This window comes from Arachis ipaensis, chromosome B02 (genome assembly GCF_000816755.2).
Source record: "Arachis ipaensis cultivar K30076 chromosome B02, Araip1.1, whole genome shotgun sequence".
Classification (NCBI taxonomy): domain Eukaryota; kingdom Viridiplantae; phylum Streptophyta; class Magnoliopsida; order Fabales; family Fabaceae; genus Arachis; species Arachis ipaensis.
Window position 1 is genome coordinate 12,365,595 of NC_029786.2, and position 24,825 is coordinate 12,390,419.

A 24,825-nucleotide genomic window follows, 5' to 3' on the forward strand; every position below is an offset into this window, starting at 1 on the left:
GGTTTAACAGCCGATTTGTGGTTTTTCACTGTTCTTCGCAGAGAACACATTTTCTGACTCGGAAAGACCTACTGAGTCCAAAAATCATATTTAAATTCCAAATTCTCATTCTAACTTTCTGGAACTTAATTTGGGTATTTAAATTATTTTATTCGTGAAAACTCCGGTTCTTACATCCTCCACTCCTTAAAAAGATTTTCGCCCTCGAAAATCGAATCACGCGATGTAATTGATCAATAGCTCTTTTACTCAGGAGATTTATATCATATTTGTTCCACCACTTTATTTTTATTATTCTTACCAAATATTGTATGCTTGAACATTCTTCATATGCTGCTGAATCATATTCCCAAGTCATAATCCAGCTTATTCTCGTAGCTGCCATAAATGAAATGAATTTATACTCTTGTAAAAATGATGAATTGCTTTTAAAATATTCATACGCCATGCTGGCTTCTGTTGGGAAGAAGGCTTCTATTGGTCCAAAATTCTGGAACCATGATTGGAACAATTTGAAAAATTGTAATGATATCCCCTTTCTGAACCAAATGAACCAAGAATGGGGACTTGGTGATAGGAATAAGATATGGTTCCATACCTCTTGGTAATCATAATAGGTATAGTTTTGAGGTTCAAATTTCAAAGAGAAGCTTTTAGACTGATATGGGGGTAATTCCCATTCTTGTAGAGATAATATTTTCATGATTTTTATTTTTGAATAAACAGGTTGTTTGGTATTGGAGTCTCTATAATGTGTCAATTCAATAGATCCGGTGTCTACTAATATGAATTCATAGAATTTTTGGGTTCCTTCACCCCCTCACCCTCCCGTAACCCCCTCACCCCACTCCCGTAACCCCCTCCCTCAGCAACAACAATAATCAAAACTCAGCAACAATAATCAAAACTCAGCAACAATTCACAAAAGATTCAGAAATTCTACAACAAAAATCCAGTTCACAGAAGAAGAAGAAGAAGAAGAAGAAGAAGAAGAAGAAGAAGAAGAAGAAGAAGAAGAAGAAGAAGAAGAAACAGAAGAAGTGGCGGATCACAGGCAGCAGGGCGGCGGTGCAGCGGTGCAGCGGTGGCGGTGGCAGCGAAGATCTGCGGCGAGGACCCTTCCCCTTCCCCCTCTTCTTCCCAAAACCCCCTCCCCCCTCTTCTCCCTTCGCGTTCCCTTCCCCCTTTCCCCGAGGAGCAGAGCAGTGAAGATAGCGAAGAGCGGCGGCGGTAATAAAGACCGGTGGCGGTGGCGAGGAGAGTTCCCCTTCCCCCTCTTCTTCCCGAAACCCTCCCCCCCCCCTCTTCTCCCTTCGCGTTCCCTTCTCTGATCTTTCCTTTCTTTTTTTATTTATTTTATATTTATTTTATTTTATAATTATATTTATTTTATTTTATAATTTTTTTAATGAGGAGTAGTTTGGTAATAAAAAAATAAAATTGGTAAAAAGGATGATTTTAAAGCGTTTTTGAACGTTGAGGATGATTTTAATAATGAAAAAAGGCCGGGGACGATTTTGATTTTCAGCCCAGACCTTAGGGACGATTTCAGTACTTAACCCCTGATGTGGGGGTAATTCCCATTCTTGTAGAGATAATATTTTCATGATTTTTATTTTTGAATAAACAGGTTGTTTGGTATCAGAGTCTCTATAATGTGTCAATTCAATAGATCCGGTGTCTACTAATATGAATTCATAGAATTTTTGGATTTTTTGTGGGTTAATAGGAATGTAATGGAAAGTGTTTGGGAAAATAGTCTTGTATAGGGTTTAAGGTTTAGGGTTTAGGGTTTAGGGTTTATCGTCATTAAAAATTTGAAAATTCCCTTAAATCAAATACCGATTTTGTAATATTTTTCAAAACCTTTAAAACAAGTTCAATCTAAATGAGTCCATTGTTAAAACCTTATCAAAAGAGTCAAAAACCTTTCAATTTGAATCCCTTTTTATAAGTTAAATTTACAACCCAAGACCACAAGTTAACAAAATCTTAGGACTCACTTTCCTTTTTAAATCGTCTCATTTGATCAAAAAGTTTCAGTCCTAGTTTCAAAACCAAATCATTCAAACCAGAGTTCCAAACCAAGTTTAAAAATCAATCTAAGCTTTAAAACTTTTTCAACACGAACGACAATAGTCTATACTATGAAGATAAGTTGAGATTTGGTCATCGGCTTCATAATTTCCTCAACCTTGTTGTTGTGATCTATCCGCCCCACGTGTTTCTCGGTGTGGACAATCTCTAACTAAATGTCCTGGTGCGCCACACTTGTAAAATAGTTTCATACCCAACTGGCATGGCTTATTCGGATGGTAATTCCCACACTCCTGACATTTCATATCAGGGGAGTAAGCTCTTGAATGCTTCCCCTCACCATTTCTCTTGAAGTGTTGTCCCCTTGGTCCAAGATAATCATCACGTTCCCTACTAGAGTTTCCTCCACGAGTGTCCCTTGACGAGGCTACCGTCTGTGCATATTCCTCAACAACTTTTGCCTTGTTCACCAGATCAGAGAAAATTCGAATCTCCAAAGGAGCCACAGTAGTCATGATGTTATCCTTCAAGCCCCTTTGATACTTGATGTACTTCCAACTTTCATAGGTCTCCGGGGCACCTTGACACACCCTAGAGAACCTACAGAGTTCTTCAAATCGGCTGGTGTAGTCCGCCACAGATAAGGAGCCTTGCTTTAGCTGCATAAGTTCTATCTCTTTCGCTTCCCTTGCAGACTCAGGAAAGTATTTCTTCTAGAAGGTCGTCTGGAATACATCCCAAGGAACATCTGCGTGCTGGAGCTGTAGCAAGCAACATTCTGCCTGCCACCAATGCTGGGCCTCTTCCCGAAGCTGATAAGCAGCAAACTCCACGTATTGGTTGTTCGGGACATGCTGTGCTTGCAGTGCGCACTCCATAGCTTGGAACCAGTTATCCGCTTCTGTGGGATTAGTTGAACCTCGAAAACTCGGAGGATGAACCTTGAGAAAAGTCGCCAAGGTCATCGGAGCACCTCCCATATTATCGCCGTTCCCTTCAGCATTGTCATTTGCATCTCCTTCCCCGTTTCCGTTTCCATTTCCCGCCGGTTGACCTAACCTCTGCACAGCTTGCAGAGTCGCAGCAGCATTAGCTTCCATAGTGTTCGCAAGGTTTTCCATGGCCGCCATGAATTCAGCATGGTTGTCAGCCGGTTGCTCATTCCTACTCTCTCGTGAACGTGCTCGACCTCGTCCGCGAGTGGCCATGTAAGGTTCCTGTCTACACCAAACAATCAATATCAATGTGATCAGTCTCGATATCAAAAGCCTAGTACTTCAATTATCCCAAACAGGCACTCACAAACAAGCATGCTATGCATATATCAATCAGATAACCTAATAGCATCAAAGAAAAGACACACAGAGTATGCAATGAAGCACAATCGGTCCATCCCTCAGGCTCACAAGGACGAACTGCTCTGATACCACTAAATGCAACACCTTAATTAGCCTAAGCTTTACCTCGCGTCGTAAAGCAAAGGTTAATCAAGGGTTACGACAATTCTAAGCTCATACATAAAATATATAGAAGGAATTAGTATAATCTAGAAGTCTGATGAAGGAGATAGCTCAAAAACAGAATTTGAAAAGCACAAAATGTACTAACGAAGCTACTAACCTAAAGCACAAGAAATAATTACAATATAACAAAATATCATAGTATAATATCATAAGAATCTAGCCACGACTCGCGGAGTTTAAGCCAGCTAGCCATATCCAGACCATACTTGGAACCAAACAGTAAAATCAGCTTATACAAGTTTTGTTCTCTCAATATACAAGCCTATAGGAAAAATAAAATACAAAAGTGAGAGATGTATAAACAAGATAAACAAAAGACTCCAAAAAGGTATCTGGATCCTCTGCTTCTGTCACCATCCAAGCAACTCACCGAGGTGGGTTGCGGCCTGTATCTGAAAAGCACAACAGAAATATGGTATGAGAACCGAAGGTTCTCAGTATGGTAACAGTGCCCAGTGATCTAAGATATAAGACCCCGGGACGCCAAAGGCAATCTTAGGCTTCATATCCGTCACATATTTATCTTAAAGCATACTAACACATTAAAACATAACTGACAACCGTAATATAAGAACAGGGTAATCTAACTTAGAGGATTACTAACTAAACTAGTCACCGCTGTCCCACAGCCTTTGCCAACCTACCTTCCATGCGATCCCATCGCCACTGCCTACCTGACCTCCTCAAAAATCCAGACAAACACAGATAATACAAGCAAGGAAACCACAGGTAATATTCAAATATATAACAAGTAATTCAGGAAGCAATTAGGCATATTATACAATTAGGCAAACTCAAGTAAAAAAAGCAAGCAAGCATATAGAAGATGCATATGATGAATGTCTGTCATATTGGCTGTGATATCACATGTCGGTTAAAATTCCAAACCCGACAGAAAATCCGGTCGACAACTCCCGGATTAGTCTCTCTATTGCGCATAAGGAGGAATAATTTCGAGGGATGAGTGCCCTACCACCTTCTCCTTTCAGAGGAAAACATTCCGAAGGAGCGTGCCCTACCACCTTCCTCTGGTTGCCGCATGATTCCGTGGGTTAGTGCCCTACTACCTTGCAATCAGAGAGAAGTCGCATTTTCAGGAGGAATGATTCCGAGGGATGAGTGCCCTACCACCTTCTCCTTTCAGAGGAACACATTCCGAGGGAGCGTGCCCTACCACTTTCCTTTGGTTGCGAGAAATATGAGTGAGAAACCCAGCTTCAACTCTCACATCCGAACGTAGACGGGAAACTGCCACAGCCCCTACGACGGATAACAAAACATATCATAAACTCAAATTCAATCTCAGAGGCCACTGCTCATAGCACACTTCCACTCATACTCGTCACAACCATCATCAATTCATAACTTTCCATTCCGAACTCACTAGTTCGTCAATTCCTCAATTCATATACCATTCTTCCTTCGCACTCCATCAAACCCATCCTTAATACACCAGAAACCTAAGCCTCCGTTTTCTAACTTTTTAAAATAATACCAAATCAATTCCCTTAGGTTCTATCCAATGTTTAAATATCAAAAACTAGGCCCAAGAGTCTTAAAATTGTGTTATAGAAGCTTACAACCTTATTGGGAAAGTGAAACAGTTGAAAACAAAGTTTAAGTTTGAGGAACAAGGCATGTGCATATGCACAGGGGTGTGCGTGTGCACGCCCCAAAGAAGTTTCAAAACGTGTGCGTGCGCACAGGGGGTGTGCGTACGCACAGGTACCAAAATTCACAATGTCTGTTCACTCGCACAACCTGTGCTAGCGCCCCCAACAGACTGACTTCCCCAACGTGTGCGTGCGCACAAGCTGTGCGAGCGCTGCAAAAAGAGAGCCTTCCCCTGCGTGTGCGTACGCATAGGTCTGTGCGTTCGCACATACCAGAAATCTCAAAATTCTACAACTTTGCAGAATTTCAGATTTTAACACCAATCTTTGAGTGATCATAACTTCTTCTACAAAATTCCAAATTTTACAAATTTTATATCGATTCGAAAAATTTTCAATAAACTTTAACTCTAAACCACTTTCGACAAATTTTGAAAATCGAGACAAAAGTTACGATCAAACAAAGTTCACCAAAAAACTTTTTTTTTTCAAAACTTACAAAATCCCAATTTACCAACTTTCACCAACTACATCCAACCAAAACAATACCACACTTCCAATTCCAACACAATCTACCCCTTTTGGGTCACCATTCATTATTCACACTAGTTTTTCCTATCACAATTCATCATTCTCAATCTCAAATATCAAACATATAACATCACCAACAATTTAACATATAACATCACCAACAATTTTTCTACCAATACATTCACCAATCATCATTCTCTTTCAATATCAATCTCCCATATCCAACTACCCACATCAATGTAGCCATTTATCAATCATTTTAAATCATCAATTACCATTTCAACAACCTTGACATCACATATTCCATATCAAACCACTTTTCAATCCACATCATCATTCATCCTCATCATATCATTATTAATCATCATCATATCGAACCACTTTTAAATATAGTTGTATTTAACCAAATATTAATTTGATACTAATTTTAACAAAAACCAAATAGACAAAATGGCACTCATAAACATAAAAAGTTAAAAAAAGGTTTGATTTTAAGGATTCATTGATCGTATTTATCCATATTATACTTATTTTAAATAAAATACTTATAAATTCTACTAACTTATTTTACGTTTTAGAAAAGAGGAGAGTAAGGATTGCATATATTCGGGTAATTAAAGACATGTATGATGGGGCCACAACTAGTGTGAAGACTCAAGGTGGTGTGACAGAGGAATTCCCTATTGGTATAGGATTACACCAGGGATCATCCTTAAGTTCATACCTTTTCACATTAGTCTTGGAAGTACTCACAGAGCACATCCAAGAGCCTGTGCCATGGTGCATGCTTTTTGCCGATGATATCGTCTTTATGGGAGAGTCAAGGGAAGACCTAAATAAGAAGTTGGAGTTATGGAGAGAATCTCTAGAAGTGTATGGTCTGCGCATAAGCCGTAGCAAGACGGAATATATGGAATGTAAGTTCAGTCTGAGAAGGGAAAACCCCAATATAGAGGTGAAGATTAGAGAAAATATCCTACGAAAAGTTAAAAGTTTTAAGTATCTTGGGTGTATCATACAGGATAATGGAGAGATTGAACAGGATATAAATCATAGGATCCAAGCAGGTTAGTCAAAATGGCGGAGTGCATCTGGTTTTATATGCGACAAAAAAGTGCCTTTAAAACTTAAAGGTAAATTCTATCGCACCGCTATAAAACCGGCTATGCTGTATGGTACGGAATGCTGGGCGGCTAAGGGGGAGCACGAACATAAGCTGAGTGTGGCAGAGATGAAGATGTTGAGATGGATGAGTGGTCATACAGGATTGGATAAAATAAGGAATGAAGATATAAGGGAGATAGTTGGAGTAGCACCCATTGTAGAAAAGATGGTTGAATCGCGTCTCAGGTGGTTTGGACATGTGAGAAGAAGATCGATAGAACATCCAGTCAGGAGGGTGGATGAGATGGAAGATGGACAAAGGGCGAAAGGCAGAGGAAGACCTAAGAAGACCATCCATGAGGTGGTCAAACGAGATCTACATGTAAACGGTCTCTCTGTAGACATGATACATGACAGAGCACAATGACGTCGTTTGATTCATGTAGCCGACCCCACTTAGTGAGACAAGGCTTTGTTGTTGTTATTTTGTTGTATACTTATTTTAAATAAAGTACTTATAAATTCTACTAACTTATTTTACTCTCTCTTTTTTTAATATTAAAAATTTCTAACAAATTAATTATTTATTTTTTATGAAATATAACATATTTTTATTTTTTTAAAATAACAGAAATATAAATAAAATTAACTATCCTAACATTATTTCTCATTATCTTTTAAATAAGTGAGCCTAATAATATAACATACACAAAAAAAAAATCAATCATTAAATCAATAATATGTATTTATATATATTTTTTCATATTGAGTCACACATTTTTTCCTATAGATATTCAATGACCATAATAATTAAAATCTGTTTATAATTATATAACAAATATTTTTTTTATCAAATACTAAATACATAATTTTTTCACGCAATATCTAATTTTTGTTTGGTATATGAACAACATAATTAAACATTAATATGAGACACATTAAAAAAACAAAAATAGAATAAACAAAAAACTCCTAACAACGCACGGGTGCACTTCAGCTGAAATCATATGGTGGTTAGAAGGATAGAATTTCTTGAAAAACAAAAGGATTTCCTTGGTCTGAAAGTGATTCCCAAGGACAATAACTTGGCATGGAGAGCATCCACATCTCTGGTGGAGGGGAATATATATGACAGGGAGGATGATCAACAAGCCTTACTCAAAATAATAAGTGACAACAGTGAATCTCAGTTATATGTGATCCCTATTGTTGGCATGGGTGGGGTTGGTAAAACAACCTTAGCTAAATGGGTGTACAGTGTCATAGAGGGATTTGATCTGAAAGCATGGATTTGCATCTCTGAAACATTTGATGTTGCTGATATTACAAAGACAATCATAGAGGAAGTTACTAGAAGTCCTTGTACTCTTCAGAGTTTAAATTCACTTCAAATTGAATTGAAGAGAATCTTGTGGGAGAAGAAGTTTCTTATTGTTCTAGACGACGTCTGGAGCGATGATGCTGATAGCTGGAAGAAATTTAAAACTCCTTTCCATGGTGGGGCTAAGGGAAGTACAATGCTTCTAACAACTCGCATCAAAGAGGTTGCCTCAGTAGTTCAAACTTATCCCTCTTACTTTCTTAATGAGCTGTCGGAAGATTATTGTTGGCTAGTGTTTGCAGATAATTCATGTTTTCTAAAGTCAAACGAGAATTCAACACTAGAAGAAATTGGTAGAAAAATTGTCAACAAGTGTAAGGGGTTGCCATTAGCTGCAGAAACCCTCGGGCACTTGTTGCGAGGAAAGGAGGACGTTAAAGAATGGAATGTTGTTTTAACAAGTGACATCTGGGAATTTTCTATGCCGAGGGTGATCAATGCCGAGGGTAAAACTATTTTGGACTTTTCCTCAACTTTTGATCCTCTCATCGCAAATACATGTTTTAAAAAGAGAGATGAACATCTTATAACCTATAAGAGTGGCATGACAAGCTCTCAAATCGACTTCTTCTTGTTGAGGAGAATCGACCGAAAATTTTGCATTAACTGTAAAATTATCCTGGGAGAGAGTTTGACAACACAACATAGGGTGCTCGTCATGGATTTTCGCGTTGAGCAAAAGTTGAGGAAAAGACATCATACGAAGAACCCAAGGACGAGGTGGTGGCGGATGAAAGGTGAGGAACAAAGAAACTTCCTAAGACGGGTTGGAGAAGAGGCAAAGTGGGATGGGAATGGAAGCGTGGAAGAGATGTGGAGGGAGATGGCAGAAGTTATTAGAAGAACAGCAAAAGAAAGTTTTGGTGAATCTAAAGGAATAGGACCAAGAGACAAGGAGTCCTGGTGGTAGAATGTGAGTATACAAGAAAAGATAAAGATAAAAAGGGAATGCTTTAAAGAGTGGTCTTTATGCCGCAATGCAGATAACTGGGAAAAATATAAGGCGGCTAAGAAAGAGACAAAAGTGGTTGTAAGTGAAGCAAGAACAAGAGCATATGAAGGTCTCTACCAGTCTTTGGACACGAAAGAAGGAGAAAAAGGTATATATAGAATCGCAAAGAGCTGGGAAAGAAGAACGAGAGATTTGGATCAGGTTAAGTGCATAAAGGATAAAGATGGAGAGGTGTTGGCTCAAGAGGAGAAGATTAATAAAAGATGGAAGAACTACTTCTACGAGTTATTTAATGAGGGACAGAAGACTCTTCCGAGACTGAGTCGATTATGCACAATGGAAGAAGACCAAAACTTTGACTACTATTGAAGGATTCGAGACTTCGAAGTAAAAGAGGCTCTAAAGCAGATGAAAAATGGCAATGCAGTAGGACTTGATAATATCCCGATTGAGGTTTGGAAGGGTCTTGGAGAAAAAGGCATCAACTGGTTAACCAAGCTTTTTAATGAGATTTTAAGGTCAAAGAAGATGCCTGATGAGTGGAGAAAGAGCACCTTGATACCTATCTACAAGAATAAGGGGGATATACAAAGTTGCGAAAACTATAGAGGGATTAAGCTTATGAGTCATACTATGAAGTTATGGGAAAGGGTGATAGAACGGAGGTTGAGAAAAGAGACACAAGTAACAGAGAACCAATTTGGATTTATGCCAGTATGCGATTTTCATCTAAAAATATTAGTATTCGTCTAATTAAAATCTGTTTATAATAATATAACAATATTTTTTTTATCATATACTAAATACATAATTTTTCTACACAATATCTAATTTTTGGTATATGAACAACATGATTAAACATTAATATATGAGACACATTAAAAAAACAAAAATAGAATAAACAAAAAACTCCTAACAACGCACGGGTGCACTTCAGCTGAAATCATATGGTTGAGGGTCTTTTTAAACTTGCAGGAGGAGTGGAGGACAAATTGAGAATTTCAACCTAAAGAAAACTTGATAAAGAAAGAAACGGTTGTACCAAGTACTCTAAATCTTGATGTCTATAATATATTTTATCAATAAATCTAAACTTTACGTTTTTTTAAATATTGTATCTCAATGGTAGCCACGATTGGAATTTCAGACTTTCAAAAAAGTGCATGACATAGCTGAAACTTTTCCTATAGTATAATCAATTTAACTCTTTGCACATCATGCGAATCTTAATCTAATTTCCTATATTAAATATATACTGCTAAATTGATTGGAACAGAAAACCTTCACATCCTTACAATGGGATAGGTAATAACTAATAACGTTCCTATAGTATATTATTAGTATCCAGTTATCCACAAAAACACGGAAACATAAAACTTGCAAAGAAAGAATTAAAAAAGAAGACTTAGAGCAAAGCCAATTAAAAAAGAATTAAAGTGCTGTGAATTTTTCTGAAACTTTTCCTATAGTATAATCAATTTAACTCTTTGCACATCATGCGAATCTTAATCTAATTTCCTATATTAAATATATACTGCTAAATTGATTGGAACAGAAAACCTTCACATCCTTACAATGGGATAGGTAATAACGTTCCTATAGTATATTATTGGTATCCAGTTATCCACAAAAACACGGAAACATAAAACTTGCAAAGAAAGAATTAAAAAAGAAGACTTAGAGCAAAGCCAATTAAAAAAGAATTAAAGTTCTGTGAATTTTCGGAAATTCCCGTGTTAATTGTTCACTACCCTGCAATCTTTGTTCTCTTATCTTTTCTGAAAATCCATTCATTTTGGGCTGTTGTTGTTGAGATCATATCATGGCTGGTGCACTTATTGGTGGAGCTTTTCTTTCTGGCTTCATTAACGTTGTTTTTGACAGGTTCCTTACAAAAGATTCGGTCAACCTGATCTTGGGCAAGAAGCTCGGCTCTGACTTGGTTGAGAGGCTGAAGATTTCTCTGCATGCTGCTGAAGCTCTGGTTGGTGATGCTGAGTACAAGCAACTGGACAACCCATCTGTGAAGGATTGGCTCAACTGTCTGAAGGATGCTGTTTACATGGCTGATGACTTGCTGAACGTTGTCCTCATGAAAGCCGCCACTCGAAAGGAGGTACGTTCTTTCTGGCCCATTAGCTTCCTCAACCCAGATAGGGACATGGTAGATAAGATGGAAGGGGTGGTTAGAAGGATAGAATTTCTTGAAAAACAAAAGGATTTCCTTGGTCTGAAAGTGATTCCCAAGGACAATAACTTGGCATGGAGAGCATCCACATCTCTGGTGGAGGGGAATATATATGGCAGGGAGGATGATCAACAAGCCTTACTCAAAATAATAAGTGATAACAGTGAATCTCAGTTATCTGTGATCCCTATTGTTGGCATGGGTGGGGTTGGTAAAACAACCTTAGCTAAATGGGTGTACAGTGTCATAGAGGGATTTGATCTGAAAGCATGGATTTGCATCTCTGAAACATTTGATGTTGCTGATATTATAAAGACAATCATAGAGGAAGTTACTAGAAGTCCTTGTACTCTTCAGAGTTTAAATTCGCTTCAACTTGAATTGAAGAGAATCTTGTGGGAGAAGAAGTTTCTTATTGTTCTAGACGACGTCTGGAACGATGATGCTGATAGCTGGAAGAAATTTAAAACTCCTTTCCATGGTGGGGCTAAGGGAAGTACAATGCTTCTAACAACTCGCATCAAAGAGGTTGCCTCAATAGTTCAAACCTATCCCTCTTACTTTCTTAATGAGCTGTCGGAAGATTATTGTTGGCTAGTGTTTGCAGATAATTCATGTTTTCTAAAGTCAAACGATAATTCAGCACTAGAAGAAATTGGTAGAAAAATTGTCAAGAAGTGTAAGGGGTTGCCATTAGCTGCAGAAACCCTCGGGCGCTTGTTGCGAGGAAAGGAGGATGTTAAAGAATGGAATGTTGTTTTAACAAGTGACATCTGGGAATTTTCTATGAAAAATAGTAAAATTGTTCCAGCATTGTTAATAAGCTACTTCCAGCTCCCTGCCTATTTAAAGCGTTGTTTTGTTTATTGTTCGTTGTATCCCAAAGATCACGAATTTGTCAAAGATGAACTAATCTTGTTGTGGATAGCAGAAGATCTTTTAAGGCCATTGAAGAAAGGAGAAACTCTAGAAGAAGTTGGTCGGGAGTGCTTTGATGAACTAGCTTCCAGACATTTTTTTAAACAGCATGATCATTTTTATAAGATGCATGACCTATTGCATGACTTAGCAATTTTTCTTGCTGGAGACTTCTATTGTAGATTAGAGCTTGGTAATGTAGAAGCTATGACTACTTTGACTCGTCATTTGTCCTTTGAAAGCTTGAGTCATCTGATCTCAGAAAATTTTGGTGCCATTGAATATTTGAGGACATTCATGCGAATTAATTTCTTTTCTCATTTAGACAACAATGATGGTGTAACATTTATCTTAATGTCAAAACTCAAATATTTGAGAGTTTTGTCATTTTCTTTATTCAAAGGACTTGATGTATTGCCTGATACAATAGGCGAATTGACTTACTTGCGTTACTTGAATCTCTCCAAGACAAGCATTAAGTCACTACCAGAATCATTGTGTGACCTGTACAATCTACAAACATTGAAGCTGGATGAGTGTTCTAGTTTGACTATGTTACCCAATGGCATGCATAGGCTTGTTAATTTGCGACATCTATGTATTTGGAGAACTTGTTTAAAAGAAATGCCAGGAGGAATGAGCAAATTGAAACAGTTGCACATTTTACACCACTTTATTATGGGCAAGCATGAAGACAATGGAATCCAAGAGTTGGGAGGCCTTTTAAATATTCATGGATCATTTGGGATTAAGAATTTGGAGAATGTTGTGGATGTCACACAAGCAAGGAGTGCAAGGATATTGGATAAGAAGCACATTGACCGCTTAGTGTTGAAATGGTCTTCAAGCGATGATATGGTTTCAAATACACAAACTGAAAGAGATATACTTGGCACCCTGCAACCACACAATGGGTTGAAAATATTGAAAATCAAGGGATACAGAGGTACAATATTTCCAAATTGGGTTGGACATTATTCATACCAAAATATGACTGGTGTATGTTTGGAGTCTTGTAACAATTGTTGCATGTTGCCTTCACTTGGACAGCTTCCATCTCTTAAGGCTTTGCGCATTGAAGGTTTTGGTAGGCTCAAGAGTGTTGGAATGGAGTTTTACAAGAATGAAGGAGATCATCATTCTTCTCCTATTGCACCGTTTCCTGCACTCAAGACATTGGAATTTTGGAGTATGCCATGTTGGGAGGTGTGGCACTTATCTGACTCAGAAACTTTTCCTCAACTCAAGAACCTTCAAATAACAAACTGTCCAATGCTAAAGGGAGATATGCTTAATCACTTATTCTTGAGAATAGTTTCTTCCTTTTTGGATGCTTCCAAAGTTCACAAACTAGATATATCGGAAGATCATGAAGGATGGTCTCGATTGGTGTCACTTAAGGGAGATACTTTATCAATTAAGGGATGTGAAACTGTGGTGGAGTCTGCATTTAAGGCAGTTAGCATCAACCACCTAACTTGCATACAAGAAATACGAATTTCACATTGTTCGTTTGCTGTATCCTTTCCTGGCAACTGTTTACATAAATCTTTGCAAAAGCTGACAATCTGGCATTGCGAAAAACTGGAATTCCCACAGCAACAGCAGCAGAAGTATGATTTGGTAGAGCTACAAATACACTCCAGCTGCGATTCACTGTCCTCATTGTCATTGGATGCCTTTCCAAATCTGAAGACTCTCAAGATATCAGGGTGTGAGAATCTGGAATCAGTTTCAATATCACAGCCACCACACACTGCTCTTCAACGTCTCTCCATCCATCAATGCCCCAAATTTATGTCATTTACAGGAGAAGGACTGGCTGAACCCAACTTGACTCATTTCGAAGTTAACTTGTGTGACAAGTTGGAGGCATTGCCGAGTGACATGAATTCTCTTCTCCCAAATTTAGATTCTGTCGACAGCCGGGAAATTTGTAGGCTGCCAGATGGTGGTTTGCCGCCTAACTTGAAGCAACTTATTGTCAACAAACAACTGAGGGGTCTATCGTCGATGGGCAACTTCAACACCCTCACTCATCTTACCATTCAGGGTTATGTTGGTGTGAGGTCATTCCCAGAGGTAGCTTCTCTGCCTCACCTTCCCTACCTTATCACTTTGCGTCTGTATTGGTTTCCAGATCTCGAGACATTGGAGTGCAACCAGCTTCTCTGCCTCAACTCCCTCCAGAAATTAAAAATTGGATGGTGTCCAAAGCTGGAGAATATGACAGGAGAAAAGCTGCCTCCTTCTCTCTCACTATTTAAAATTAAACACTGTCCTTTGTTGGGAGAACACTTCAAGAACAAGCATCAACAACTTTGGCCCAAAATTTCCCACATCCTTACCATTAAAGTTGATGATGAACAAATTTTCTGAATAGAGATTTCTAAGTAGGTAATTTCTCTAATCTTCATGTTTCTTATGGTATTTTATACATGCATAAATTTCCTTTTCCTTAAAGATACAAAAAAAAAAAAAAAACAAAGGAGTCCTCACTTTATTTAGGCAACATTAAGTAGTTGAACTGAAATACCAACAAGAAAGTTTGAATTTTTTCTTTCATTTATCAGGGGATCTTTCAGTTCGTAGGTGTACTTGGAGAGATATCCGTTGTTGCTCTGACAAAAGTAATTAATTAATTACTATATGTGATACTTATTAAGTATTAACATTCATATTTTTTTATAAAATTGCATTTAAAAAGGAAGATAAGAAGTACAACAAAATAAAAATTGGAAGACAAGGAATATCTCTTTTTTTTTTTCCTAATCCAACATTTAAGAATTGTTTTTTATGTATTAAACAAATGAATGAATCAAAATTACAGTTTTTACCATCTTTTGCAGGTAGTTTGTGCATAAATCAAGATGTAATCCTATACATTGGTTATATATTCTAAGTTCATTTAAGGTGGCAAGCTGGATTAATGTGTTGTGACCAGAAGCTGTGTTTTCTGATTTTGTCTTCATGCTAGTATCTAAACTAGAATGAGCAGGAAAGAAAACAAAGGAAAAGATGGAGAAAGTTGGAGTGACACCTATCAATGAAAAGTTTTTGTTGTTGGTATATTTTTCATTACTCTCTATAATTTTATTTGTTTTCTTTTTGACATAGAAACAAAATAAAATGATAGCTTGATTTGTGGAAAGAAAACCATTATAAAATGGTGTTTTTGTCTTTGATAATTCTTTATGAGAGTCAGCTTTTGTGTTGCAAGATTCTTGTAGGATAGTAAAAGGAATGAGCATGAGGTGTGTAAGCTTTCAAAATAAAAGGATCAAGTTATTGCTGTGTAATCTTTTTTAACCGTAGATTGATTCATTAGATAAAATTAATTGTAGATGCCTAGAATAAAGTATTTCTAATACTAAGAGAAAGTGTTCTGTAATAATAACTATTTCTTCCTTGTATTGTTTGTAAACAGAGATGTAACTGTGTCCATACAACATGCTATCTGAATTTTGGTGACATAGAAGAGTAAGTTGGGATTTTTGCCTTCAACTGCTTGATGGATTTGTACCTCTGAGTTCAACATTATTAGTTATTATGTTGTATGATGATAAACATTATTTTTGGAGTAGATTAAATGTGTGTCATTGCATTGATGTAACTGCATTTTTTTCCCTATTGTTTCAGAAATATTTATTGGATGACTTGGATATGCCTTGCACATTTCCAAGGTTGATAATTGAGATATTAGTGTCACTCTAAACAGATAAGTATTATTTCTCTAATTTAAAAATGTAGAAAACTGTATTATTACCTTGGTCGTGACTCATGCAGCAGTTGAAACCTTCCTCAACTTGCAGTTTTGTTGCATCTCTCAGACTTAAAGACACACAAATAAAAAACTCCAAATCACATCCAAAATCAAGGATAAAAACTAAAAAAATAAACATTAAATAAAGATCACATTAAAACTCAATAATGATGAAATGAGTATTTGTGCACAATATACAAAAATAATAAAATAAAAGAAGAAAGTGTAACAAAACATTTCTCTAAAAGAAGAAGAATAAGTGGTTTTTATTGACAGTTAATTAGGTACAAATATTTTACTTACCTCCTACTAGCTAAAAGAGACAACATAGTACCTTGAAATTGATTGGTCAATTCCTAATAATAAAGCTTGAATATTCATACACAGAAAGAAAAGCTAGCATATATCTCTTTGTTTCTATATACATATATATCCATCAAAACTCATAGGATAAATACAAGAAAAAAACAGAGGGAAAAAAATGTCTGAGAATGCAGCTCATCATGTGGTGATGCTTCCATGGTCTGCATTTGGCCACTTGATTCCATTTTTCCAACTCTATATAGCCATAGCCAAATCAGGAATTCATGTCTCCTTCATTTCAACGCCAAAGAAGATTCAAAGGCTTCCAAAACCACCTTCAGATTTATCTCATTTGCTACATTTGGTTGAAATTCCATTTCCATCATCAATAGAGTCAGTGGCGGATCTTAGGGGGGCCTAAGGTGGCCATGGTCCCCCCAAAAATTAAAAAAAAAAAAATAGTAAATAGTAATAATTAATAATATTAAATTTATTTTTAAATAAAATATTAAAAAAAAATATAAGTTACAAAATTTTATAAATTAAAATAATTAAAAACTGCACTATGTATTAGATATTTGAATTATTGTTGCTCTTGTTAACAAATAGCCCATTCAAATAATTAATAAAAATGGTTCTATTATACTAGCCCAAGCACATACTATTAATTAAAGTAACACTAGTACATTTTTCAAATATTTGTTTCAAACCATGAGAGGCATCAGCGCCACTTTTCTCTCTCTTTTAGTGGTTTCCAAACTTTTGGTCTTCTACTCTTCTCATTCTAATTTTCTTTCCATACCAAAACAAGACATATAAAGAAAAACCATTGAAGAGAAGTGAACAGCAAAATATTAACCATTGAATGCACAACAAAGACTCAAAGAGGTATATTTCAATTTTTTAATGTTCAAAATATTATTGAACAACCTGTAACACAACTTGTTGAGCAAGATTAAAAAATATCAAAATCTTAAAGTATGTAGTCGAACATTGACTTTTATATAATATAATTACTTTTTTGATATATATGCTACAAATCATATTTTGTTAATTTTTTGTTATATTTTATATTTAATTGGTCCCCCTCTTATGAAATTTCTGGTTCCGCCACTGAATAGAGTCATCACATCTCTCTGGTGGTGAAGCTACTGTGGACATTCCATTTGATAAAATTCAGTACCTGAAGTTGGCATGGGATCACATGCAAAATCCAGTTAAGGAATTTGTGTCTAAGTGCAACCAGATTGGATCATTTTTTACTTTCATCCATACTGGATTGTAGTCTTGTAGAGATTGCACAAGAGCTTCATGTGAAACTCATGTACTACTCTGTTTACTCTGCTTCCACTATTGTGTTCTTTGGACCACCCGGTCCATTGAGAGCTCTAACATCGCCAGAAGTCCTAACATCACTAGGAGAATGGGTGAATTTTCCGTCTTTGGTGGCTTTTCAGCGAAATGAGGCCATTGCGTTCTATCAAGATGCTTACATAGAAAACGTGACCGAGTTAAGAGACGTTGATAGGCTTGCCAGTGTAATTGATGGTGCGAATGCTCTATCATTTCGCAGCTGCTATGAGATGGAAAGTGAGTATTTGAATCTATAGGTTTGCTTCCTATAGATTTGCTATAAGAGAAGACTTGTTGATGAGTCTTGGAGCAAGACATTCGAGTGGCTTGACGCATAAGCAACAAAATTGGTAGTCTTTGTTGGGTTTGGTAGTGAGTGTAAGTTGAGCAAAGAGCAAGTCGTTGAGATAGCTTATGGATTAGAGCTTTCTGAACTTCCATTTTTATGGACATTGAGAAAACCAAGCTGGGCAATTCATGATCATGATTCTCTACCTCTTGGATTTTGTGAAAGAACATCAAAGAGAGGAAAAGTTTGTTTTGGATGGGCACCACAAAAGGAAATTTTGTCACATAAATCTATTGGGGCTTCTTTGTTTCATTCTGGCTGGGGATCTATAATTGAGACTTCGATGTTTGGCCACACTCTTGTAGTGTTGCCATTCGTTGTCGATCAACCTCTTAATGCAAAGGCTTTGGTTGATAAGGGTCTTGCCATTGAAGTGAAAAGAAATAATGAAATGCCTTAGAGAAGCTATGGTATTGGAGGAAAGAGAGAAGCTCAGAATCAAGACAAGAGAAGTTGCTAAAGTTGTAGGAGATTTGAAGCTTCACCATGATTACATGGAAGCATTTGTCAAGTTTCTTAGGACATGATGAATCTGAGAATGGATCTTTTTATTAGCCCAAATGTTTCTTATATTGAGTGAGAGTAATGAATAAACTCTTGAGTAGTGTTTGATAAATGTTTTAAGATAGATGCAGGGATATTGAGATGATGGAGTCGCATAACAAAGTTAACAAACAAGCCCTTAATGTGGCATGGATGTATTTAAATGTGTGACTTAAGTAGTAGATCAACTGTGTAATGAATTACCTTCAGCTGTTGATTTTGTTCTATGGTTTGAGAAATAAATTCCGCAATATTATTAGTGATAAAAAATGGCTAAAAATTACATTTGAGCAAAGCATATCTAGAATTACTTCAGCTGTCATGTAATCCAACTTGCAACAGATAGGAAGTTTGGATGGTTACAAACTTGATATTGAATAGCAGTTTTCTTGATATTGAAGTGGTAATTAATGCATCACAAAACATTGTTTGATAGTTCATAAAATAAATATTTGTAGAAAATCTATCTATCTAGTAGAAAATCTAATCTAATCTAATCTTGGTTGAGAGGCTGAGGAATGCTCTCATGGATGCTGGAGCTCTTGCTGATGATGCAGAGCTCAAGCAACTGGATAACTATGATGTGAAGGAGTGGCTCAACTGTCTCCGAGATGCTCTTTACACTGCTGATGACTTGCTGGACCGCATCTGCAACTCAAAGATAGGCAGATGGTGAATGAGAGTAGGGTTGTATTTTGGGGAGAAATAAAGAGAATATGTAGGACACTGAGGAATCAGGAATGGGGCTCGAGAGGGGGGCCGAGGGATTCAGGTGATGACCGAGGAGAACCTGGCTCTTCTTTTTTCAATAAAACGCAAAACTGATGCGTTTCATAAAAATCGGCCGGTTTCCGGTTCAGTCCGAGGCCGGTTCAGAAGTTTGCCTCTGATTTTAGTATGGCGGTTTTTGATATTGAACTAAACCGCATAAGCATCCGGTTCACTGTTGGATTGGTTTGGTCTAATTTTCAACACCATAAGAAAGAGCATAATCTGATGATTGACTTGGTCAGACTATTGAACTATTGGTTCAACTATTAGGTCACTAGTTGAACCAGTTAACCCAATTCCATTTAAATAAAAATATAAAATAGTCAATCAACAAGTATTAAACCTATATATTAGTAAAATAAATGTCTTCATTAACATAGCAGATTTTTAAGGTTTTTGTGCAGATAAAACAGCAGAAGTCGAGAAGCAGAACCATCTCACAGTGTTTCAATAAAGAATGCGTTTTGTTGTTACAAATTTTTCAAAGTAGTGGGAGATAATACTCGCCGATCATGCATAATTTAAATGGAGAACAGCTGGCTCACACAGGGCCTTCTTGCAACTTACTAGAAGCAGGTGAATAGTTCCAGCAGCCAATGTTGGATGCCTGTTAATCGCCATGCCTTTTCATAATCAAGGTCTTCAAGTGTAGCAAGCTTCCTCAAACATATGCCTTCCATTGGATCCTTTTCACAATTTTGCGTCATTGTGTTTTTAGTAATATTCTAAAAATCGGATCGGTCAGTCCGACCGATCCAACCATGATCCGGACACCAATGCGGTTTGGCTCAACGTCGAAAATCGTTGTCCTCAAAATCGGATAAAACTGTTGAACCGGTTGATTCAGACCAAATCGGAACCTAACCAATACTCATGAAACAACATCGTTTTGCGCGCTGTTGAAAAACAGAACGTGCCAGGTTCTCCTTAGCCCTCAATCCTCATCTCAAGCCCTGGACGCCTCCTATTCCTCTTCCCTGCAGTCCCCCACCCCTAAAACACGACCCTAGGTCACAAAAGTCTCCTCCACCGCCGCAAGGAATGAGAATCAGCGCCGCCGGTTTAATGACCAGTCTGGTTTTTAGCAATATTTCTGAAAATTGAACCGAACTTATCGGTTCGACCGGGTTAATCGGAAACCTGGCCGGTTTCGGGTAATGTGCAGCGCAAAAAATTGGTCTGAAAACCGGTCGAAATGTGGTTAACCGGCTGAACCGACCATTTTTTTTTAAGATTTCCGGTTCGGCCATTAAACAAAACGGCGCCATTTTAATGTTTTTATAGAAAAAAATAAGGAAAACCCTACCCCTCTCTCTCGCAGCCACCCCCGAAACAGAGTCACTCAGTCTCACACCCCACCCCCACCTCTCTCTCTCGGCTCTCTTCTTGCCGTCGCACGAAGGTCTGCGTCTAGCTCGTGGCCTCGCCGTCACGAAGGGTTGCTCGTGTCGCGTTCCTTCGACGTCTCTCTGTCAGTCTCTCTCTCTGTCCGAGCTCTCTCTCGCTCTTTGTCCGAGGCTCCGAGCTCATTTTCCTTCCTCCACCGCCGTCACTTCCCATTCCTCCGAGCTCACGAAGGTTTTTTTTATTATTTATTTTTAATTTCAAGTTTGATTATTTGTTTTTGACTGATCAGGTAGCTTCAAATTCAATTAAATGGTTGCCATTATTTTCATCATTATCATATCACAGTTCTTGTTAGAATTTGACTGGGGATTGTTGATTTATCATAATTTTTATTATTTTTTTTCTTTTTTCCCCTCTGTTTTGATTGGAATTTCGTCTTTGGTCAGGTAATTTTGTAATTATTCAGGCACATCAAATTTTTATTTTTCTTTCTTCCCATTAAATTTTGGAAATTGGGAACAAACTCATCAGGTGATTTCTGTTCTGCTTCAGATCTTTCTGAGAAAAGATAAGAAAAAGAAAGGTGGCTTTGATTTATCTGAAACAAACCTTTTGTGTTGCTTTCGTTCTGTTTGTTTTTTTGCTCCAATGAATGCATACAGGTAGAAGAAACTGTGTGTTGTGTTGTCTTGACTTTGTGGTCAAAACACCCAAATTGCTGTGTGGTTCTGGTTTTGATTCAGTTATTAAGGACCTTTCTTATAACAAGAGAGAAAAATTGAAGATGAATTATGAAGTAGATTTGTTCCTAGACTACTTAATACTACTTATATGTAATACATGTTTGTGTGTGAGGTGTGAAGTGTGAACATGTGGATGCATTTTTCTGTCACTAAGGACACAAAAAGAGTGAGTAGTGGCATATTCTATAAGTGATGAGAAGCACACCATGAAATATCATAAGCTCTAATAATATTATTGTCGTGGGGTTGTTAAAGATGTTTTTGTGTTTTGTTCTTTCTTATTAAAAAAATGTCTTTGAACCCCAAATATGAGATCTGAGATAACCCCTTTTGTCCAGTTTTGTAAAGAAAGAAGATTACTAATTTCACACAATCTTCCAAAGGATTGAGTTCCTTGCAGCTGCATCACAAGACGAAAAGGCTGGTTTGATTGTGGACTTTTAATATTAAATTATGGATAATTTATTATTTGAAATTGTGAAATTTTGAATTTTATTAGTTTAGAAATTATTGAATTTAAATATTTGAAATTATATATAAAACAGAGCTTGCTAGGGTTTAAGCAACAGAAAAAGGGGAACACTGTCTCAGACAACAGATACAGAGAATCAAATCGAGAAGAAGAAGAAAAACCCTTTCACCATGGGAAGCAGGTTGGCTAGAAGGGTGGTGCAGTTTGCGAACCTTCCAATAAAGCTGCTACTGCCAACGAGCTTCACCAACATCCAAGAAATTGCACTCAAGACAATCCCATCCGCCACCAAGATCGAGATCAAGCGCGTCCTCGAGTCCCTCTACGGCTTCGAAGTCGAGAGGGTTCAAACCCTAAACATGGAAGGGAAGAAGAAGAAGCGTGGTGGCCTCCTCTTCGCAAAACCCGATTACAAGAAGGCTTACGTCACTCTCAAGACCCCTCTTTCAATTGACATGAATCTTTTCCCGCTCAAAATGGTTGAAGATGCCAGGAAGCGGATGAACAAGAAGAACGTGTCAAGTGTCGTTGAGGACGAAGAAGAGGAAGAGAGGAAGAGGCATTGGCTTGAAGGTGACCGGGCCGGATCGTCTGAGGCGGCACCTCGTGGGTATCGTGGTCACACGCTCTTTTGGGACCGCGGGATGGCCCGTAGGGTTCGTGGTTCAAGCCGTAGGCACCGTGATGAGGATCGTGATGGTGCTGCTAAGTTCCCCTGGAGCAACATGAGGGATGGTAGAGCTGCAAGGTAGGATAGTGAATTTTGTTGATGAATTATTGTTGTGCTTAATAAAATTATTGACTGATAATTTGAGAAGTGATTCTGGCACTATGCAGGGCTGCTATGTGTTTTTTTTTTTTTTAATATTTATATTTTTTTTTACATGTTTTATGATTGTGATGATAGTTCATGAAATGAAAAATTTTGACCTGGCATTTGAGGTGATAAGCTTGGATTTGAGTAGCAAAGCAAGCACAGCATAACTCCTGGTAGGGAGCAAGCTGTTATTTAATCAAAACTGAACTGAAAAGGATCCATAAGTTAGTAGCCAAAACAGAATTAGTTAGTGGTTAGTTAACAATTATGGCAGCTCAGCTGTGCACGATGATCAAGGGAATCAATCAATCAACCATGTCATTTTCTTTTCTGTTCTAACATTGGAATAACGGTATTATATATGTATTGTTGGTCCAGTTTCTATTGTGTACTTGTTGCCATGTGTTTCTGACTGTGTGGCCGTGTTAGGTGTGTGCAACTTTGCATCCAAAAATATGGTTGCCTGGTTTTGTAAGCCTAATGAATTAGCCATCTGATGTACCAAAAGTATTTGGGAGACAATAGAAAATCAGTTCAAAACAACCGAAAGTTACCTTATTTTGCATTTCTTAACTACTGCTTACTTTATCTTGCATTTCTTAATTACCATTGAAATAATTGAGTAATATTAGAGGTAATAAGTCTGTAATTATGGATGTTATATGCATGAAATTATAAATGTTAAGTTAAATAAAGTAATTTGGATCATTCTCTTCCCAGCATTACCATACCATCAGGGTAGTGGTCTTTTCCTCTAAAGCATAGACATGCCAAATTCTAGTAGGACATGTTCACTTAGGGCCTTTCTCTTTAGAAATAATGTTCCAATGTATATTTTGCCCCTCCTGAATGCGACTTCGAAATAAAGGATTGGCGCATCAAGATATATTTGTTAAGGTAGTTTGATGTCCACTTGCCATTTGTTGTGGAACCGCTTAGATTGTTACTGGTTTTATGAATCATTCATATAGAGAAGGTTCTTTCCTAATTTTGTTCAGTTCTTGAGCTAGGTTCTTATCCCAACGATAGGGAAAATTTGAGGATGAAGATTTCTATGAATGTAGACTCATCTGAAAGACCGTGCACTAATAGAATAAACTAAATGGCTACCCAAACTAACTTAGAAATCCTCACCTCTTAAACATTCCCTATTGTAGAGTGTATGAATGAAAAAATAAGCTACGACAGAAATTTATTACTAAAGCTATGCACAGAAGATAAGAACTATATCTACATGGCAGTAATTAAGGAACCTAATTGGTATTGAATTTTGAATGACTGAATTGATTTGAAGTTGAAATGGTACAACTTGTCATATTACACCCCTGTAAGAGAAAATTTCCATCTGAAATTTTCATCTTGCACCTCTTCAAACTTGGGTTGAGGAAGAGATGGTCCTTTGTGTTGATTTTGCTGGTTCATGTGGAAATCTTGATGGGGTTAACAATTGTGATTGGAACTATGTTTGGATATGGAAAGTGATTAACAAATGTGAACTATGTTATGCTAGGATATCTGTGATAAGCTTGGTTTTCTTGATGATTGAGCTTCCTTGGTTAGAAATAAGATCAATGGCTCATGTGGGTCGAGAAAGAGTGATCCAAGATATATAGCCTAGGGATACTTTTTGAGTTTTGAGTTATGGAAGAGGGTGTACAATGGGCTTTCGAAATGAGAACAAAGTGGTAGCTTGTAATGTAATTCTTCTCACACTGAGTATTCATTCCCTCAGTATAATGTTTATATTTGGTTTTTATCCTTTTGATTTTTCAAATACTTTTGTCAATACCTAAATTACTAAATTTAAAAATAAAAAGGTCTTATTTTTTTAATCTGTTTGAAATAATTACATCAAAATTTTATCTTCAAAGTCTTCTTTTTGCATTCTTCATCTCTTCTAGTGTCTTAGCTCGTGAACTTTCTAATGGTGAGTCTTCTCTTTGTTTCTTTCACTCAAATGGTACAAAATTCCAATGTTTCATTTTTGTTAATGACGGCGTAACGTAAAATGTTAGCTGCATTGTTAATGGTTTTATTTATTTTAGAATCAAATTTTGTTAAAAGATGTTATTTTAAATAATTTGATTATAATAAATAGAAGCTATTTACTTTTGAAT

General features: G+C 37.1%; 3 protein-coding genes, 1 long non-coding RNA gene and 1 pseudogene across 11 annotated transcripts; 4 read left to right on the forward strand and 1 right to left on the reverse strand.

The window, feature by feature from the left end:
• LOC107626848 (putative disease resistance protein RGA3) lies at window positions 7,816-10,446 on the forward strand. Its single transcript, XM_016329739.1, has 2 exons — window positions 7,816-8,635; window positions 10,418-10,446. Exons 1-2 carry the CDS (start codon window positions 7,816-7,818, stop codon window positions 10,444-10,446), a joined length of 849 nt encoding a protein of 282 aa, XP_016185225.1.
• Window positions 10,766-17,079, forward strand: LOC107624935 (putative disease resistance protein At3g14460). Of its 6 annotated transcripts, none has more exons than XM_021115496.1 (3): window positions 10,766-15,313; window positions 15,675-15,727; window positions 15,887-17,079. In XM_021115496.1, the coding sequence occupies exon 1, from the start codon at window positions 10,964-10,966 to the stop codon at window positions 14,624-14,626; it is 3,663 nt and encodes a 1,220-aa protein (XP_020971155.1). In that variant the 5' UTR covers window positions 10,766-10,963; the 3' UTR covers window positions 14,627-15,313; window positions 15,675-15,727; window positions 15,887-17,079. The 6 variants fall into 6 exon arrangements, with proteins under 6 accessions (XP_020971155.1, XP_020971154.1, XP_016182907.1 ...); XM_021115495.1 differs by having other exon boundaries at window positions 10,766-14,644; window positions 15,097-15,313; window positions 15,675-17,079; XM_016327421.2 differs by having other exon boundaries at window positions 10,766-14,644; window positions 15,161-15,313; window positions 15,675-17,079.
• Window positions 17,025-18,801, forward strand: LOC107626846 (annotated as a pseudogene).
• Window positions 20,630-22,827, forward strand: LOC107624934 (50S ribosomal protein L23). 3 transcript variants are annotated; one of them, XM_021115500.1, is made up of 3 exons: window positions 20,630-20,907; window positions 21,758-21,843; window positions 21,965-22,827. In XM_021115500.1, exon 3 carries the CDS (start codon window positions 22,062-22,064, stop codon window positions 22,641-22,643), a length of 582 nt encoding a protein of 193 aa, XP_020971159.1. In that variant the 5' UTR covers window positions 20,630-20,907; window positions 21,758-21,843; window positions 21,965-22,061; the 3' UTR covers window positions 22,644-22,827. The 3 variants fall into 3 exon arrangements, with proteins under 3 accessions (XP_020971159.1, XP_020971158.1, XP_016182905.1); XM_021115499.1 differs by having other exon boundaries at window positions 21,758-21,839; XM_016327419.2 differs by lacking the exon at window positions 21,758-21,843.
• On the reverse strand, window positions 22,741-24,513 carry LOC110268716. Its single transcript, XR_002357108.1, has 2 exons — window positions 23,962-24,513; window positions 22,741-23,778 (listed from the first exon to the last, which is right to left on the reverse strand). It is a non-coding gene; the product is annotated as an uncharacterized LOC110268716 (long non-coding RNA).